Source organism: Euleptes europaea, chromosome 12 (assembly GCF_029931775.1).
Source record: "Euleptes europaea isolate rEulEur1 chromosome 12, rEulEur1.hap1, whole genome shotgun sequence".
In the NCBI taxonomy this organism is placed as follows: Eukaryota; Metazoa; Chordata; class Lepidosauria; order Squamata; family Sphaerodactylidae; genus Euleptes; species Euleptes europaea.
In genome coordinates this window covers 12647628-12668528 of record NC_079323.1, presented here as the reverse complement: position 1 = coordinate 12668528, position 20901 = coordinate 12647628, and the positions used below count along the sequence as shown (strand labels likewise).

Below are 20901 nucleotides of genomic sequence, written 5' to 3'. Positions count from 1 at the left end.
GTTCCTCGCATCAAAATAGGCCTGTAACTAGGAATGTTTCAGTGCTGAGGGACAAAGGGGGAACCTAGAGCCTACATACAAATATTGTAGCAAAGACTGAGATTTGATTGTATTAAATATTATTTTGTTTACAACATTTTAAAAAGGAGCTTGTCAGTTATGCCAGTGCATTTACATCTATCGGTCAACGTGCTAGAAGGCAGGAAAAGGCTTTGTTAGTGAAAAATTGGGTAGAACGTCGCCTCTATTCTTTCTGTTCTAGCTGACTTTTTTTACAAAAATGGTAAGCTTAAAATTTAAGGTGGGATGCTCCTTCAGAAGAGTGCCCCCATGTGGCTATGGCCATGGATGTGGTGGTGGAACGTGCTGTCAAGTCGCAGCTGACTTATGGTGACCCCATAGGGTTTTCAAGGCAAGAGATGAACAGAGATGGTTTGCCATTACCTGCCTTGGAGTGGCCACCCTGGACTCCTTGGTGGTCTCCCATACAGCACAGATATTTCTCCTGTTGCTTAGGACACAAGGAAGACATGAGAACATAAAAAGAGCCCTGCTGGATTAGACCAGTGGACCGTCACGTCCAACAACCTGTTTCATCCAATAGCTGACCAGTTGCCCTGCAAGACCATCAGTCACACGAGGCTCACGCTGGGTAAAAACGCATGGTCGCTTTATCCTCCTTTAATCCCTGTTTTAGCCAGGAGCGCACATTAGGCGAAACGCATGTGTTCGATCCGGGCTGAATCCGGGCTGAAACAGGGATTAAAGGAGGATAAAACAACCATGCGTTTTCGCCCATTGTCTTCTCACTTCCTACAAGTAGAATGGATTAAACCAGAATGTAAATCCTTTTTTTCTTGCTTCTGTTTACTTTTTTGCCATTCGGTGTTAAAAGAAAGCAGAGACTGTAGGGAAGAGTGTTTTGACTGGCTTGTGCGCCTCCCTTTCAAGGGCATCGTTGATTAGCTTGTGGGTTTCGACACACCCGTCCCATTTCAGTGCTGAGCAAAGGTAGTCTCTTCCTTGCATTGGTTTCTTCGGCACAAACAAGACCTCTCTGCGTGTCGACTTGCGATCCATAACCCTCGGTGCTATCAGAAATCAGAGCTCTTTTCTGAGATTGAAAGAAAATGGCTTTGAATATAGGTGGCTTAGTTGGTCTGATAGTATTTTATCTAATAACGTTGGTGATTGGCGTTTGGGCCTCCTGGAAAAGCAAAAAGGAGAAGAGGGAGAACCCCACTGAAATGGCCATTGTGGGTGGCAGGAACATGAACTTCTGGGTTGGATTGTTCACTGCAACTGGTAAGTATGAGCCTTTCCTATAGGCCTACATGGAGGTCCTCCTGAATGTAGGGCTGCCAACCTCAAGATGGGGCATGCAGATCTCATGGAATTACAACTGATCTCCAGATGAGATCAGTTCCCCCAGAGAAAATGGCTGTTTTGGAGGTTGAGGGTTGTAGCATTACACCCCACTGAGGTCCCTACCCTTCCCAAACGCTAACCTCCCCACATCTCCAGGAATTTCCCAATCTGGAATTGGCAATCCTATGACCTGAAGTGATCAAATGGTTTGGAGGCACCTTCCTTGTGAGGAATAACTGAATTGTGAATATCATTTTGACGTGGTGGCAGTGGGGGGCATTCTAGATGCTTATGACATGATCAGTGTGGAGAGAGGGAAACGTTACCTCCCTTCTAAATACTAGATTTTGGTAACATCTAATAAAGCTAATCGATAGTATAGTCTGACAAAATCAAATACTCATAGCCCACTCATCTCTACTTCCTCATCTAATCTACCAAAGGGGAGCTGGGTGGGGGGAGTGATATGCAGCCGGCAAATGGTGTAAAGAGTCATATGCCCCCCTCCTTCAGCACTACAGCCCCGATCTGCTTCCGTTTCTCTCTCCCCCCTCCATGCCTGCTTTTTTCATGTTAGAAAAAAGATTAGTAAGGGGAGGGACATGATGGAGGTTTCCATGTGAAAAGATGGTGAGGGGTCTGGAGACCAAGTCCTATGAGGAAAGGTTGAAGGAGCTGGGTTGAAGGAGAAGACTGAGAGGGGATATGATAACCATCTTCAAGTACTTGAAGGGCTCTCATATAGAGGATGCTGCTGAGTTGTTTTTCGTTGCCCCAGAAGGTCGGACCAGAACCAACAGGTTGAATTTAAATCAAAAGAGTTTCTGTCTAGACATTAGGAAGAATTTTCTAACAGTGAGAGCGGTTCCTCAGTGGAACAGGCTTCCTCGGGAGGTGGTAAGCTCTTCCTCCCTGGAGGTTTTTAAGCAGAGGCTAGACGGCCATCTGTCAGCAATGCTGATTCTATGACCTTAGACAGTTTATGAGAGGGAGGGCATCTTGGCCATCTTCTGGTCCTGGAGCAGGGGTCACTGGGGGTGTGGGGGGGAGATAGTTGTGAATTTCCTGCATTGTGCAGGGGTTGGACTAGATGACCCTGGTGGTCCCTTCCAACTCTATGATTCTATGATTCTAAGAGCAGTCAGCTCTTGCCCATTAATATATCACTCTTATTTCTACCGCTTTCTTTCAGCAACATGGGTAGGAGGAGCTTATATCAATGGAACGGCTGAAATTGTCTACCTTCCCTCAAGAGGACTAGTGTGGGTTCAAGCTCCAGCAGGGTTTGCTTTGGCCCTTCTTATTGGTAAAGGTCATTTTTTTAAAAGCTTGAACATTTAATAATTTATTTGTTAAAAATATGGTTAGTTCCCCCCAACACCAGGATTGGAAATACTTAAAACCAGTGGAATTCAAAATGTTTTAATTACAATTAAGATTTTTTAACTTACATTTTGTAACAATTCACATTTTTAAAAGTCTTGAGCATTCCAAGTGACAAGTCACAATAGATTCAGGTGGGCAGATAAAATCACATGTACTTGTTTTCTAATTTTGTTCTGCCTACCCTTCATCCGTGCCTGATGATGATGAACCCTGTGAAGCTCTAAAGCTTGCAGTAAGTTCTAAACCAGTAAAATGCATTCAACTATGGATGTTTCTGCGATATATCAAAGGATTTAGGGTATTCAGTGCAGATAAAGAAGGGGGGAGATGAAGAACAAAATGATCATTTTGAAAGTTCTGGTGAATAGATTATCGAATACCATCTTGGATTCCACATCAGTTCATTCTGCATTAAAACCTGTGCACTTTTATAAGAAACCTGAGCAAGTATGGACTGGATCCAAAGATTCTTCCTTCCACCAAAAGGAGGATCCTTCCGCTGTTATAAGCAGCTTTCTGCTGGTGAAACAAACTTTTCCTGTGGGAGCAAGTCTTCTCAATAGAAGACTCCAGCTTTTGCAGGACAGGTCCCTGGGCTCCAACCCCGTACATTTGTTAAGAAATAACGATATCTTAGAGCCGTGTTGGCGAACCTATGGCACGAGTGCCACTTCCGACACGCGTAGCCCTCTCTGCCGGCACGCGTGGTTCCTCCAAGCCACTGGCTTTTCTGGCTCTGCCCCTCCCCGGATGGGGGAGGCTGTAGCCCAGGGGTGGGGAACCTCCGACATCACTGGCGGTGGCCCCCACTCTCCCACAGAAGCCGCCGCCATTGCCGCCGCTGGAGGGAGCGTGCGCGGCCTGCCAGGCGGGTGGGAGAGCGGGGAACAGAAGCCGGGCGCCCACACTCAGAATGGCCGCCGGCTTCTCTGACGCCCTCTGGGCCTGTGCGGGCTGAGGGGCGTGGCTGGCCGGTGGGCACGAAGGAGGCGCCCTCTGCCCCACTTTGCTCGCCTCTCGCCGCATCCCCCCCTTGGGGCAGGCAGGCCGGGTGGGAGATCCCCTCCGGGCGGGGGGCTTAGGGGCCTGGGCAAGGCAGGCAGGCAGAGAGGGGCGCTGAGCTAGGCTGGGCTCCCTCCCTCCTTCCCTCTGCGCCAGACGGGCCTCCACCGGAGCTCCACTCTGAAAGGGGTGGGTGGAGGCGGTGGCGGCGAGGCCCAGCCGGGCGGGGGATCCTCCTCCTGCTGCTGCTCAACCCGGGCACGTGGGAGGCGGCCGGGGGGGCCCAACCCCGTGCACAGGCGAAGGGCGCGGTGGCAAGGCTAGTGGCTGGTGAGCCGCGGGGCGGGAAGTCAGGCAGAGGCCCTGGGGTGCCTCCTTCCCCTCCCTCGCTGGCGGCGGGCCAGGATGGGCGGGGGCAGCTGTCAGTGGGGCAGGACGCTGAGCCTCCGCGGGAAGGGTCTCCCGGCGGCCGTGCACTGCGGGCTGTTCTGCGCGCGCGCGCCCCTTCTCTGCTGCGGGCTGAGGGAGGAGGTGTGTGTGTATGTGTGTGTGTGTGTGTGTGAGAGAGAGAGAGAGAGAGAGAGAGAAGCGGGAAGGCTTTCCTGTCTCTGGCCATTCATGCATGGGATGTTTTGCCTTGGATTTGCTGCTCTGTAGATGCACATTTTCCCCATCCAAATTCTCAAAACTCATCAGTAAGTCCCCATGCAGAGTTTTGAGAATCCAGATGGGGAAAATGTGCATCTGGAGAGTGGCAAATCCAAGGCAAAACCTCCCATGCATAAATGGCCTCTTTCTTTCTCTGTCTCCCTCTGTCCTTTTCTTTCCCTACTTTTCTTTCTCTCCCTCGCTCCATTTCTTTCTCCCTTTCTCTCTCTTTTTCTTTCTTTCTCTCCTTTCCTCCCTCCCTTCCCTTCTTTCCTTCCTTCCATCTTTCCCTCCAGCGGCTTCTCCGGCGCCCTCTGGGTCTGTGCGGGCGGAGGGGCGTGCAGTCCTATTCCACCTTTGAAGTGCCCACAAGCCATCCTCCAAACACCTTTCCATTTGTCTTGATATGTAGAGAGAAACACTAAGGAACTAGTTGCCAATCTCCAGGTACTAGCTGGAGATCTGCTATTACAAGTGATCTCCAGCCAATAGACATCAGTTCCCCTGGAGAAAATGGCCACTTTGGCAATTGGACTCTATGGCACTGAAGTCCCTCCCCAAACCCTGTCCTCCTCAGGTGCCACCCCAAAAACCTCCCACTCATGGCGAAGAGGAACTTGGCAACCCTAGCCTCTCCCTCTGGGCCCCCTCTGGGGGTGGTATTCAGGTTAAATTGCCGCATTGGCACTCGGCGATAAATAAGTGGGTTTTCGGTTGCAGTTTGGGCACTCAGTCTCTAAAAGGTTTGCCATCACTGTCTTAGAGTGATAGTGAATCCAATTTATGGCATCGAAAAATATGTATTACTTAGGTTTCAATATGTTTCTGTTTTGATTGTGGGAGATCTATAGGTTTTTGGTTCTGAAAATAATTATATTCTTGGTGGGTTTCTTTCCTTTTAAAAAGTTGTTTTTAAATGTTGTGCAAAGGTATGAATTTCCCCCCTCATTCTCCTGCATGCGACAACAAACACCCTCCCTCGCCGTCTGCATACATCAGATCAAGATAGGGTTATTCCAGAAAACCTCTGACCTAGTTTAACAATTAGATTTTCCTTTGATTTTAGTTGTTTCAGATGTTGCTGCTTTATTGTGTCTTTGTTTTCTCAGTAGTTATATTTGTTTTTACCCTCCCTTCCCATCTGCAGACATCAGATCAAGATAGGGTTATTCCAGAAAATCTCTGACCTAAAGGCTTATTGCACCAAGTCTGGGAAACGTGTGGAAAACACCTAAAGAGCGTTCGTGCTGGATGCGAGTTGCTATTTCCCCCCCGCACTTCTGCCCGTTCTAACATCTCTGAAACATTTGCCTTCTGAGCAGCATTTCGCATAAGCGTCTAGGTGTCCAAAATGTGGTTCGCAGGGCTCACCCCCTCCCTCGGTGCTCTAAACGTTGGATGGGGAAAAAACCCTCCTGCCCAAGTTCTTGTGAAAACGAAAGGGGGGGGGTCCCTTCTCCCCCCCACCCATCTTTCCTGTAGAAGCGCCTTGATCATGAGCTGCATAGATTGGAAGAGTTATTGGGGAAATTCTAGGTGTGCGAGCAGTCTCCATCAACAAGGGGGAAAGGCAAAAGAGGAGATTTTTTCCGCAGAAAATAACACCAGGTACACTGAGGATGAGGCAGTTTCCTAACCACTCAACTTCTCTTTATTCATGGAAGGTTTTGCATTGGATTTGTCACTCTATAGATGCACATTTTCCCCATCTGAATTCTCAAAACTCTGCATGGCGGCTTATTGTTGAGTTTTGAGAATATGGATGGGGAAAAAAGTGCATCTAAAGAGTGGCAAATCCAATGCAAAACCTTCCATGAATAAATGGCCAACGTCTCAACGAACAAGCCTCCCTTTGTCCCAACGATAGGTGAAGCAGATGGCGAAAAAAAATGGAGGACGCAAGGAGGAGAGGACTGACCACAAGACTGACCTGAGGGGGGGGTGAGGTGTGACCAGGAAGGGAGGGGTCAGAGGCAGCTGGGAGAAGTGGGCATGGGCAGAGGGAAGGGACCTCAAAACCTCTGGGCGTTATCGCACCCAAGGAGAGAACGTTATGGGAACGGGGTAAGTTTTTAAATCGTCATTAAACTGTTTTGGGATACTGCGGGCATTATATGCCTCCAAAACGGTTTCATGACCAAAACAGGAAAATGTGGTGCGAGGGGGAAGGAATGCTCTTTGTTATAAAGGGTTCAAAAACGTTTCCTGGACTGGATGCGATAAGCCTTCTAGTTTAACAATTAGATTTTCCTTTGATTTGAGTTGATTCAGATGTTGTTGTTTTATTGTGTCTTTGTTTTGTCATTAGTTATATTTGTTTTTACCTTTGATTGGGAGCCAGCATGGAGTAGTGGTTAAGAGCAGTGGTTTGGAGTGGTGGACTCTAATACGGAGAACCGCGTTTGATTCCCCACTCCTCCACATGAAGCCTGCTGGGTGACCTTGGGCTAGGCACAGCTCTCTTAGAGCTCTCTCAGCACTACCTACCTCACAGGGTGTGTGTTGTGGGGAGGGGAAGGGAAGGTGATTGTAAGCCGGTTTGATTCTCCCTTAAGTGGTAGAGAAAGTCGGCATAGAAAAACCAACTCTTCTTCTTCTTCTGGATGTTCATTCATTTGTATTATGATGGTTATCATGGATCACCATGTTGAGATGGAAAGGCAGGTTGGAAAACTTTTATTAAACAGCAGTAATCCCTAGCTGATATCACATTTTGTTCCACCCTCAGGCTTCCTGATCTCCAGAGCCAGGATTTACCCTGCAGATCATCACTTGGCAGAGTCTGGCATGCAGGAACAGACAAATTCTTGTGATGGATCTAGTACCCAAGGACTGGGGCCTTGAGAACTGGTTGATGCAGCAAGGTTGTCTTCCCAGGCCTCAGCCTAGATAGGCTGAGAGGTAACTGGGCCCAGCTGCATGGCCAGCAGTTGCTGGAGTCCCTGAGGCAGTGCTCTGTCCGAGATCCTGGGAGGAAGTGTCACCATCAGAGCACTGTTCTCACTCAACAGTTGGGTGGCGTGTGGACAGTTTGGTTCTTGCCTCTGTGCCACCTCACCCCGGGCCTTCTGCTATCTCCATGCGTGTGAACTGGAAGAAGGTCCTGGGGAGGCTACAGGCCTGGGTTCGAGTCCTTCTTGGTGGAGCACCTGCTTGGTGGCTACCTCAGGGCCCAGTGGAGAGGTTTCCTTTGCAGGCTCTGGCAGGGTGGTCTCGGAGGAAGAAGAACAAGAACAGCTGGTTTTTATATGCTGACTTTTTCTACCTTTTAAGGAGAATCAAACCACCTTACAATCTGCTTCCCTTCCTCTCCCTACAACAGACACCCTGTGAGGTAGGTGGGGCTGAGAGAGTTTTGGAGAACTGTGACTGGCCCAACGTCACCCAGCTGGCTTCCCGGTTCACCAGATTAGAGTCCGTCGCTCATGTGTAGGAGTGGGGAATCAAACCCAGTTCTCCACTGCTCATAACTATTACACCACGCTGGCTCACTCACGCATATGTTGGAAAATAGTTATAAAGCAGTATTTCTGAAGTCAGGCCAATGCTGAAATCTGCAGGTGCTGATGGATGCAGGACGGGTTGGAACCCACCATCCTCTGCAAGATGTTCATCCTCCCAGGCACCCAATTACTCCTGACTGAGCTTTCAACTTCGTGGCACATAGGAACACTGATGGCACATAGTTGGTTGTAAAATAACCCACAAAAATATTGCATGCAAAATTTTATATGATTGCTTTTAAACAGGTGGGCTCTTCTTTGTCAATCCGATGAGATCCAAGAATTATCTGACAATGATGGACCCGATCCAAGAAGCTTATGGGAACATGATGGGAAGTCTTTTGTTTATTCCATCCTTAATAGCGGACGTATTCTGGTTTGCGGCTATTCTTGCATCTTTAGGTAGTTCAACATCTCTTCTTGTCTTATGGGCTGAAACAGATAAGAGCCAAAGCCATGGTTGATGTGGGAGATTTGTGACCAGACCTCCAAATGTGATGGGAATTTGTTCTCCCCCACACCGGGGTTAAAGGAGCTAGCGGGTATTTAGATCAAGGAAATGGCAAGTGGGGAAAGGGTTAAAACTCCATCTCCCTCCCCGACCCCAAAGTACTGCTGTGATCAATTTCAGAGCCTTCTATTCCTGTCAGGAGACCTGATCACTGATCTTCTATGTCCTGCCTGGTTTGAGCCTAAGCATAGCCAACATGAAGCAATCCACAGATAGTGAAAACCAGCGTATCAATTAATGGGCTATTTGTTGACCACAGTGACAATTGTTCCCATTATCACCGGTGGATTTTTGTGGAGCTGTCATGTCCCATGACTTCCCAAAGGCCAACTCAGAAGGATCATCCAAGAAGGAAGAGAAAAGCGGAGTCACCGGACACAACTGAATAAGGACCCCCTGAATAACGCAGTACCGGTTGAGGCCTGGAGAAATCAATACCCCCTGAGCAAGTCTTTGAGAAAGCAGCCAGAGAGGGTGCATTGTGTTAAATCCTGAAAGCCAGAGGCATGCCTACTGGCCAATTCTCCAGTTTGGTTTTCAATACAGGACCCTAGGGCCACTCCCTGCTTACCTTTATTGTGTTGCAAAGGACCTGGAGAATCCACCTGCTCTTCAGAGGGTGACCCTTCCGACTTGAGCTCTGAGAAGAAGTCATGGGACATGGCATCTCCACAAAGATTCATAGGTCATAATGATAACAACTATCACTGAGATCTTCAGTGGTAGGCTGGTCCCCACTATCTGCAGATGGTTTCATGTTTGCTGTCTTTGGGGTCAAACCAGACAGGACATGGGAGATCCATCATCAAGTCTCCTGACAGGACCCTGGGAACAAAGATGCCGACCAGGACTGTCTGACCTGCTGGTGCTCCAGGAAAGAGTGGAGATGAAAGAAGAAGAAGAAGACTTGGTTTTTACACCCACTTTTCTCTACCTTCAAAGAGTATCAAAGCAGCTTACAAGCACCTTCCCTCCCCATCCCCACAACAGACACCTTGTGAGGTAGGTGGGGCTGAGAGAGAGCTGTGACTAGCCCAATGCCACTCAGCAGGTTTCATGTGGAGGAGTGGGGAAACTAGCTTCCAGATTAGAGTCCCCCGCTCTTAACCACTACACCACACTGGTGATAAAAGCCTTTCAGTCCTTAACTTGCCCCTCTTTTGAACCTGCTTCATAAAATCTTGGCTGGACAGCTCCCCCCCCCCCCATGTTTCTGGGACTTGCCCTTGACCCTGCTGGACAGCTCCTAGAATCCTGAACCTTACAACATCAAAGATCAGGACAAAACCTCATCTCCAATCTAGCTGATTCCCAGTTCAGCAACCAGTGATATAAGTGGGGAATCTGAGAGGTGAAATGATTTGTCTTAAATTATCAAGGAAAAGATGGCCCTAGGTCATGCTCAAAACTAATGCATTAGTTGGCTTAGTTAGAAAATGTGTTGGGAAATTGCATAGCATAAAATGTGCTCATTTTGTGCTGTCCTTTTTTATAGGAGCGACCATGAAAGTAATTTTGGATATCCAAGGGTATTTAGCCATCATTATCTCTGCCTGCACGGTCATTCTCTATACTTTGCTGGGAGGCCTGTACTCCGTCGCATATACTGATGTAATACAGCTGGTCTTTATAATGGCTAGCCTGGTAAGTCTTAATATTTTCATGTTAATACTTACTTGAAGGGAGGCAAGGCAGCAAGGTGTAGCCCAGACTTGTTAGATCTTGGCTGCTAAGCAGGGTCGGTGTTGGGAGGGAGACCACCGAGGAAGTCTCTCCAGAGGAAGGCAATGGCAAACCACCTCTGCTTCTCACTTTCCTTGAAAGTGGGATTTTCTTGCTGGGATCGCCATAAGTCGGCTGAAAGTTGACAGCACTTTACACACACGCGCGCGCACACACACACACTTGAAATATGAGTAAAAATGAACAGGAGTCTTCTGTCACCTTAAGCTCTAACAAAATTTTACTTCAGCCTAAGCTTTGCTGGACCCTCTTCTTCAGATAAGTGGATTTTCACTATGGAGACATTTGATGTAGGGGTGTGGTCAAGAGGCCATGAAATGCAGAACACAGAGGGTGAAATGCAATTATGTAAAATTCAGATGTAATCAAGAAAAATAGAGAGAGCATTCAATGGTTATGCCATACTAGTTAACACCTGTAATGAGTGGGAAATCCCAAGTTTTACTAAGACATGTAGTGCTTATATAGGGCTATCCTAAACATAGGTACACCCTTTTAAGCCCATTCATTTCAGTGGATTTAGAAAGGTGTAACTCTGGTTTGGACTGCACTGATAAGGAGTAAGAAAGCCCAGTCCCAGTTCGATCCTGGGTGGAAGACATTGTGAAACATCTGAATGAATCCCAGTGAGGGAGAGCCAGTGTAGTGTAGTGGTTAGGAGTGGTGGTTTGGAGTGGTGGACTCTGATCTGGAGAACCGGGTTTGATTCCCCACTCCTCCACACGAGTGGTGGACGCTAATCTGGTGAACTAGATTTGTTTCCCCACTCTTCCACATGAAGCCAACTGGGTGATGTTGTGCTAGTCACACACTCTCAGCCCCACCTACCTCACAGGGTGTCTGTTGTGGGGAGGGGAAGGGAAGGTGCTTGTAAGCCGGTTTGATTCTTCCTTAAGTGGTAGAGAAAGTCGGCATATAAAAACCAACTCTTCTTCCTCTTCCTCTTCTTCTTCTTCCTAACAACCTGGAGAGGGAGAGGAAGTCTTACCCCTTCAACAGAAGCTTCATGTATGGAAATGGGCATTGAAGCTTTTCCTGGCATGGAGGTAGATAACATCACCAGGGAAATAACATCCCATTAAGCCTCTGTTAAAGGAGCAGGACATTTTTTTCCTCTAGGTTGTTGGCAAACCTAATTTCAGTTCAGCAATTTCAAACTGAAATCTCCCTTTGAACATCTTTAGCTGAGACCTTCTCATCTGAAATGAAGTTATGGGCCCTTCCTATTAATACTTCTCTTTTGAATAAATCTTTGCACATAAATCTATGGACTTCAAAATATTTAGCTGAAGCTAAATTGCTGGGTCATGTGCCTTTAGACCATGCCCTTGGCCTATGCCTTATAGCTCACAGCTGGTGCTACTAACCACTGTAAAACATTAGTTTCAGATATAATTCAGTAATGATGCTACATCCTGGAACCATGACTATGAAAAGAAGAAGAACCCACAGTCGCATCCTGAACAAACATAAAATCCCACTGATAAACTGATTTTGGTACCATTCAGATCAGTGAAGAAGGGTAGAACATTATAAAGGCCAGAAAATGGAGCTGAGAATTGGGAGGGGGAACTAATTAAATAATTCTGATGTTTCTATTTTCCTGCAAGTGGATATCTATCCCGTTTGCCATGACGAACTTTGCAACAGAAAGCATTTCATATACCATTGACCACAGCGTATTTCAAGCACCTTGGGTTGGAAAAATAGAAGCCCATGATATTGGAAGGTGGCTGGATGACTTCTTATATTTGGTAAGAAATGTTAGCCCCAATGAGTGGTGCTCATTACATAGGGTTGTCAACTCCAGGTTGGGAAATTCTGGACATTTGTAGGATGGAGCCAGGGGCAGGCAAGGTTTGGAGAGGAGAGGGACCTCAGCAGGGTATAATGTCATAGAGTCCACCCTCCAAAGTAGCCATTTTCTTCAGAGGAACTGATCTCTGTAGTCTCTGGTGATAAGTTGTACTTCCAGGAGATCTCCAGCCCCCACCTGGAGGCTGGGAACCTTATCATGGATAGCCAGCATGGTGTAGTGGTAAAGAGGGGTGGTTTGGAGCGGTGGACTCTAATCCGAAGAACTGGGTTGGTTTCCCCACTCCTCCACATAAAGCCAGCTGGGTGACCTTGGGCTAGTCACAGCTCTCGTAGAGCTCTCTCAGCCCCACCTACCTCACAGGGTGTCTGTTGTGGGGGAAGGGAAGGTGATAGTAAGTCCATTTGATTCTTCCTTAAGTGGTAGAGAAAGTCAGCATATAAAAACCAACTCTTCTTCTTCATCATTACTTCACTTTCTTGTGGCCTGTACATAAAAGCAGTTGTACCAGATACAGGTCTGGCTCTTCAAAGAGGTGATCTGCAAAATTGGGAGTTCAGTAATCTCCTGTCCTGCCTATCCCCTTTTATAGCCCACCTGGCTGCCACCCCCTTACCTAAGAGAAAAGCCTCCTTACCCCCCTCCCAGCTCTTTAAAAGTGGTTCAGCAACATACTCTTGACAGTTCCTGAAATTTCACAAGACTCCTTCTTGCTAACCACCATTTGTGGACTTCTCATTCCAGGCAAGCAAGAGAATGCAATCTTGTGAGAGTTCAGGAATATCCCCCTGAAAAACAGGTAGCCCTCTTTCTTCCTCGAAGGAAACCTTCCCCCATGGAAGACTTGATTATGTATTTCCCAAGACTTCTTCTGATCTCACCCCTAAACTGCATCTCTTTTAGGTTCTGGGGGCCATTCCATGGCAAACCTATTTCCAGCGAGTCCTCTCGGCTTCTTCTGCGAAACAAGCCCGGCTTATTTCGTACCTTTCCGGGATGGGGTGTTTTACGCTGGCCATTCCCTCTGTACTCATTGGAGCAGTCGCCGCCTCCACAGGTAAATCCAAGAGTGCTTGTGCAGTAAAGGGGTTTAAGTCTCATCCGTGCTCCTGCCCGAGTGCGAAACCTGAAGTGTCAGAAGTACAAATGATCCCAAATGTTCATTTGCAGTCAGAAATGAGCCGGGTGTTCTTTCTCACACAGCCTGTGCTCAGAGGCTAACAAGATTTTATTCTAGCATAAGTGGTCACGGGATAGGTCATGGAAGGATCAGAAGAACAAAGACGGTATGACAGAAATCTTGGAGTCTGGTGTTTTAAAATCAATTACAACTCTGCCTTGCCCCAGTTGGTATTATGTGTTGACCATGCAAGGGTTGAAAATGCCTCCCACCATACTTTATTTTGCTCTTTAAAGGGAAAAATAAGAAGAAATGACCTCTTTTTTTTTCTTTTTCTTTAAAGGACTATAAAAGCACACAATTTCACTTTGCAAAACCATGCAGGGGAGAATGGGTTAAATCTCCTCTCCAATCCCCATATGACCCAAAGCCAATTGGGGGCACCAAGATGCAGTAAATCAGCCCCCCCCCCCAAAAATGGTGCCTTTTGCTCCCTTGGTACCCGCCAACACCTTTTCCAAAGATGCTCACAGGCTCCTGTAATACATGAACTTTTAAAGATGCTGGTTCCAGTAATGAGTCCCCCAATTCTCATCTGCTTTGAACCTAAAATAATATTAAAGAAAGGTCATTTGTTTGTTTGTTTTATTACATTTTTATCCAGTCCTTCCTCTAAGAGGCTCAAGGCAATGATCATCATTCCCTGCTCCTCCATTTTATTCTGACAGCCACAACCTGCGGGAGAGTGACTGGGTCAAGAATACCCAGTTAGCTTCCATGGCAGAGTGGAGATTTGAACCTGAGTCTTCCAGATCATAGTCCAACACTCTAACCACCACACCACGCTAGGTCTGTTGAGGAAGCAAGTCTTGATAAGCAGCATCCTAGCCATCCCTATGAATTTTAGGAGTCGAACGTTGTCGTCAAATAGGCCACCTCTAACCTGTTCGTGATGATAATAGTGACAGAACATAAGAACATAGTCAGTCAGTCAGTCATTTAGTAATATGGCACATAGCCAGTCATAAACATAAGAAAAGCCATGCTGGATCAGACCAAGGCCCATCAAGTCCAGAAGTCTGTTCACACAGTGGCCAACCAGGTGCCTTTAGGAAGCCCCCAAACAAGACGACTGCAGCAGCATTGTCCTGCCTGTGCTCCACGGCACCTGATATAATAGGCATGCTCCTCTGATCCTGGAGAGAATAGCTATGCGTCATGACTAGTATTCATTTTGACTAGTAGCCATGGATAGCCCTCTCCTCCATGAACATGTCCACTCCCCTCTTAAAGCCTTCCAAGTTGGCAGCCATCACTACATCCCGGGGCAGGGAGTTCCACAGGTAAGATTGTGATCGATAACCTCTATGGTGAAATCTATGCAGACCTTTTAACATATTGCTTCTGCTTTCTGTTTTATGAGATTGGAATCAGACTGGCTATGGCCTTCCGACGCCCAACGATAGAGGCGAATCAGCCCTCATACTTCCTTTAGTTCTCCACTGTCTCTGCCCGACGTACATCTCCGTTTGCGGCTTGGGGGCCATCGCAGCAGCTGTGATGTCTTCTGGGGATTCTGCCCTGCTCTCCGCAAGCTCCATGTTTGCTCACAACATTTATAGGAAAATCCTGAGGAAAAAGGTAAGTTGGCTGAATGCAGACACCAAACACTGTAGGCCTTACGCAGATGTGGGTGTGATGTAGGGTTGCCAACCTCCAGGTACAAGCTGGAGATCTCCTGGTATTACAACTGATCTCCAGCCGATAGAGATCTGTTCCCCTGGAGAAAATGGCCGCTTTGGCAATTGGACTCTGTGGCATTGAAGTCCCTCCCCTCCCCAAACCCTGCCCCCTTCAGGCTCCGCCTCCAACATTTCCAGGTATTTCCCTACCTGGACCTGGCAACCCTAGTCAGGGGGCTGTACAACTAGATCCCCTCAAAGATCTCCCAACTTCTTGCTTACTTAGACCTCTGGTCCAGGAGGGCTGCTTGGCAGCTCCCACCCAGTCCCACCTTTCAGACTCATGCAGAGCCTGAGTGATGCTGACATCTAACTTTGTATACCTTCTTCATGTAGTAAAACACACTCTAACAAAGGAAGCACAGCAAATTTGTGGCAAGAATTAGGTTTTCACTGAAATTACCTCCAGGATAGGGTTGCCAAGTCCCTCTTGGCCACCGGCGGGAGGTTTTTGGGACGGAGCCTGAGGAGGGCGGGGTCTGGGGAGGGGAGGGACTTCCATGCCATAGAGTCCAATTGCCAAAGTGGCCATTTTCTCCAGGTGAACGGATCTCTATCGGCTGGATCAGACCAAGGCCCAGTTGTAATAGCAGGAGACCTCCAGCCACCACCTGGAGGTTGGCAACCCTACTCCAGGACCAGTTTATTCCTAAAGACAGAGCATAGAGCAACCCTCTGGGAGCAAGCAGTGACTAGCTGGGAATGGTGTTTTTTTCTAATATTTAAGGAGCCTCGCCTCCTCGTACATGGAGAGCTGAAGAAGCTGCCCTGGCGGCGGCGAAAACGCAAAGCATCCGGACGGCGTTCTGATCTCCCTCTTCTGCCTTCTGTTCTCCTTTCCTAAGGAATAAGAGACTTATGAACTGAGACTGAGCCTCTTTGACTTGAAATTAAGGCATATGAACTGATCTTTATCTATTACAGCTGGCTTGTGTGTTTGTCCATATCGTCGTTGTCATTGGAGTAGCTCCTGCTACTTTTTTGTGTTGAGTCCGTCTTTAGAACTGATAAGTTTCTTTTGCTACACGTCAGCACTTTCACTTTTGTATTTGTCAATATACGTTTTGTGCAATCGTTTGAGAGCCTTGTACTATCTTTACCTCAGCCGGACTATTTTAGTATTTGTGCATATTTATCTCAACCACCTGGAGGTTGGCAACCCTACTCCAGGACCAGTTGATTCCTAAAGGTGTCCTTTTTTTGTTTTTAATTTTAGGCCACAGAGAAAGATGTATTATGGGTAATGAGAGCTTCCATGGTTGCCTTTGGGGCACTGGCCACAATTCTGGCATTTTATTCCCATTCGATTTATGACCTCTGGCTCCTTGGAGGGGAGCTTGTGTACGCCCTCCTTTTCCCTCAGCTGTGCTGCGTGCTCTTTATCCCTAACACCAACACGTACGGGTCGGCCGCCGGGTTCTTCTTCGGATTTCTGCTGCGGTTGTTGGCAGGGGAGCCCTCCCTGAAGATCCCCCCGCTTATCTGTTACCCAGGATGTTCCCTTGTGGACGGGGCCTACGTCCAGCGGTTCCCCTTCAAGACGATCACCATGCTTATCACTCTCTTGACCATTGTCTCCGTTTCCTATCTGGCAGCCTTTGTGTTTAAGAGGAACCTCCTTCCTCGCAAGTGGGACGTTTGTAAGTTAATGAAGGAAGACGGTGTGTTCATTTCCTTACCCCAGAGAGGAAAACAGCTGGATGTGCACAAAGATGAAGAGCTAATGGGAGAGAATAGCAATAGTACTTTATAATTTCACCTCCCTGTGGTCAGAGATAGACACAACCTCCTCACTTCCCCAGATCTTTGGGGAGGGCCCTGATCCATGGGTTCATAGAATCATAGAGTTGGAAGGGGCCACCAGGGTCATCTAGTCCAACCCCCTGCACAATGCAGGAAACTCACAACTACCTCCCCCCCACACACACCCAATGCCCAGAAGATGTTTTCTTTTCTGGAAGTTAGCTTGCCGGACATGGGGAGGGGTTCTGTAGTGACACCAGCGTTTTGAAGTTCCCTTCTTCAGGAGGCCTCTATGCCTCCAAATTTAGGCTTTTTTGCAGAGAAGCATGAAGATGTATTTTAAAGAATAAAACATTTGGAACAGTTTGAAGATGGTTTTAATCTGTGATGCGGGGTCAAACTGCATGTTGCGTTTTCGTTCAGTGTTCCTTCTCCAAGATCTCCCCACCAAATGTAGCCTCCGAGCCTGCTTTTTCAAGGATAGCATTGTGGGGTGAAGCTCTTTCACTCTTCCCTTCCTTGCCTTTTCCCTTGAAAGAAAGCCGCCCAAAAGTTGAGAAGCCCATGGAGAGGAAGGTTGTCATGTAGAGTAGGGTGGAGACTGGAGATATCCTGGCATTACAACTGCTCTCCAGCCAACAGAGATCTGTTCCCCTTGAGAAAATGTCTCCTTTGGAGGGTGGATTCCTCAGAATTCACTGCAACATACAAACTTTCCAAATTTCACCTCCGCAGAAAAGCAGATGTGGAAAAGGGTTCCCTGAAGATAGAATGAAAACTAGCAGCCTAATCGTAATAAAATTGCCTTTGCCAAATAAAAAAAAAAAAGTAAAGAAAGAAACAAAAGTGGACATAACTTTTCAAAACCCTAACAGAGGTTATGGCAGAGAAGCAGCTTTTGGGGCTTCTACTTAAACTGATGTTCTGCTTTTAAAAGTGTTTTTGTTCTTTTATTCATGACTTCAGATCTTGCTCACCAGAGACATTTGAAAAACCGCAGGGCAGAGAAGGCAAGAACACCTCAGCCCCAACAGCTGACACATGCTTCCGCATAGGTATCCCCCCACATGGAATATGCAGGAAGCCCCCAAATTGAATAGAAACATCTAGGGTAGCCAACCTCCAGGCAGCACCTGGAGATCTCCCGCTATTACAATTGACCTCCAGATGACAGAGATCAGTTTCCCTGGAGAAAATGGCTGCTGTGGAGATGGTTTTTATACACTACTTTTCTCTACCTTTAAGAAGTCTCAGAACGGCTTACAATCGCCTTCCCTTCCTCTCCCCACAACAGGCACTTTGTGAGATAGGTGGGGCTGAGAGAGTTCAGAGAGAACTGTGACTAGCCCAAGGTCACCCAGCTGGCTTTATGTGTAGGAAGTGGGGAAACAAATCCAGTTCACCAGATTAGCGTCCGCTGCTCATGTGGAAGAGTGGGGAATCAAACCCGGCTCTCCAGATTAGAGTCCGCCGCTCTTAACCACTACGCCACTCTGACTCTCAGGATGCTCCACAACACCATGCATGAGGTTGCAGCCTTTGGTCTGGGTTTTTGTTTCATATGAAAATATGAAGCTTGTATCATTTGGCCGGCCTCACTCAGTCTGGTCTGGCTGGAAATGGCTCTCCAGGGTCTCCGATAATGAAGACGGGAGTACAGCGTAATATAAAAACAAAACAAAAAAATGCCAAAGCACCCACCATAATCAAAAATATATAACAAATTCACTGTTTATTATATAACAAAGTCAAAAACTTTTTTATATAAGGTGTGTGCTTTGGATTTCTTTTCTTCTTCTTTTTGTCTCCAGGGTCTCAGGCACAGAAAAGTCTTTCCCAACATCTGTTGCCTCTGAAGATACCAGGGTTTCAGTATTTGGAAAATCCATATTCCAGTATATATGCGATGCTGGAGGTCTTCCTCATGCAAAGAATGTGCTCTATCACTGAATCCTGGCCTCACCAAAACACATTTCATTCAATTCCTGATGAGAGGACTGCAAGTAACTCCACTGGGAGATGGGAAAGCTCAAAGGGAGGTTCTACCACCATCTCCCGGAATAACCAGAAAGGCGGGACCACTCTAGATGTGTGTGTGAGGCACCCTCATAGAATCATAGAGTTGGACAGGACCACCAGGGTCATCTAGTCCAACCCCCTGCACAACGCAGGAAATTCACAACTACCTCCCCAACACACCCCCAGTGACCCCTACTTCATGCCCAGAAGATGGCCAAGGTGCCCTCCCTCTCATGATCTGCCTAAGGTCATAGGATCAGCATTGCTGACAGATGGCCATCTAGCCTCTTCTTAAAAACCTCCAGGGAAGGAGAGCTTCCCACCTCCCGAGGAAGCCTGTTCCACTGAGGAACCGCTCTGTTAGAAAATTCTTCCTAATGTCTAGACGGAAACTCTTTTGATTTGATTTCAACCCTTTGGTTCTGGTCCGACCTTCTGGAGCAACAGAAAACAACTCGGTACCCTCCTCTATATGACAGCCCTTCAAGTACTTGAAGATGGTTATCATATGTGTGAATGTTAGCAAAACAACAAGAAAAGTTTTTGGTGTTGGGGGACCCCACAAAGATGTCCGCAAAGGATCATGTTAGAAGTTTTCCTAGTCATGGGAATTTCTGCTGGCCATCTCTGTGGGTGTCCAGTTGCGCTGCAGCACAGAATTCCAGTGGCGCTGAAGAAAAGTAGTTCCAAGTTCCCATATCTGCCTCTGGGACATGAATATGACGCCTTCGTCATCAGCCCTAGCATTGTGGATATGCAGGGTCGAAAATCAGGTTGCTAGATTAGACGGACCTTTGATCTGAATCCAGCGGGAATTTATGTTTTTAATTTAGTGCCTTCGCCAGCAGGTGGCACAGAAGATCCACACTCACAATTAATAATAACAAAGGGGAATCCGGGAGGCATCTCATCCCCCGAGGTAGGGGTTTAGAGCAGCGGACTCTAATTTGGAGAAGCTGGTTTGATCCCCCACGTGAGCAGCGGACTCTAATCTGGTGAACCGGGTTGGTTTCCCCAGTCCTACACATGAAGCCAGATGGGTGACCTTGAGCTAGTCACACTCTCTCAGCCCCAATTACCTCACTAGGGGCCTGTTGTGGGGAGACAAAGGGATTTCGACTGGAAACTGCTTTGAGACTCCTTAAGGGAGAAAAAACACAGGGTATAAATACCTGCTCTTCTTCTTTCTCTTTCCTGAAAGCCCCCATGGCCCTTCCCCTTTTTCTGCTTCCGTCTCTCCTTCTAGGGTTGCCAACCTGGGGATCTCTTGGAAACACAATGGATCTCCCAGCTGCAGAGATCAGTTCCCCTTAGGGTTGCTAGCTCCAAGTTGGGAAATTCAAAGATATTTGAGGGTGGAGCCTTGGAAGGGCAGGGTTTGGGGAGGGAAGGGACCTCAGCAGGGTAAGATGCCATAGAGTCCACTCTCCAAATCATTCGTTTTCTCCAGGGGAATTAATCTCTGTCATGTGGAGATCAGTTGTAATTCCGGGTGATCTCCAGCAGCCCCCACCTGGAGGCTGGCTACCCTAAAGGTATTTTTATGGGGAATATTGTGCTATATTACGTGCCATGCAGAACCACCATTTCATTTTATGAGTATGGGAAAAGGATACCTCAGCAGCACAAAAAATATCATATTATGGAACCATCCACTGAATGCTGTGGGACTCACTCCCTGGTTACTCTTCATAGGATCATAGTTTTAACAATATATGCAGTATCTCCAGGGTGCAATTTAGCAGTTGGATCAGTGGCCCTCAGAGAGTTAATTTTCAGACATGTGGCTCCTCTGAAATCAACATCGATCAGAAATCTATTAAATTATCATCCCTCTTTGTCTCCAAGGAACGCAGGGCAGTATTCAGGGGTTCAACTTTTCCCCGTTTTGTCTTCACAACAACCCTGAGAGGCAGGTTAGGCTGAGGAAGGGTAGGGCTCCCCCGAGGTCACCCCATGAACTTCATGGCTGAGCGGTGATTTGAACCTAACCCTCATTCCAAGGTGGCCCCTCTGACCACTACACCACATGGCTTGAGTGCATGGGACACTGTCCGTATGTGCATGGCTGTTTCCTACCAGTCACCCCGCCGACTACTTCAAGGTTTTGTTCTGAACATGCATGCATTTTCCAGCTGTCAGAGGTCGCCTTTTTCTCCCTGTATGTTTTCGTGCGTTTTGCCCACGTTTTCTGGACTGGTGTTTAGCCACCATCCAGAAAATGCACAGAAACGCACAGGGAGAAAAAGGCGACCTCCAATGGTCATAAATTGCAAGCATAATCAAAGCAGAGCCCCAAA

General features: G+C 47.4%; 1 protein-coding gene across 1 annotated transcript; it reads left to right on the top strand.

Moving 5' to 3' along the window:
* The first annotated feature begins 1130 nt into the window (after positions 1–1130).
* LOC130485636 (high affinity choline transporter 1-like) lies at positions 1131–19382 on the top strand. The gene is made up of 9 exons (XM_056858857.1): positions 1131–1305; positions 2561–2674; positions 8154–8309; positions 9914–10062; positions 11772–11915; positions 12881–13034; positions 14521–14738; positions 16056–16479; positions 19243–19382. Exons 1-9 carry the CDS (start codon positions 1131–1133, stop codon positions 19380–19382), a joined length of 1674 nt encoding a protein of 557 aa, XP_056714835.1.
* Positions 19383–20901: the final 1519 nt, after the last annotated feature.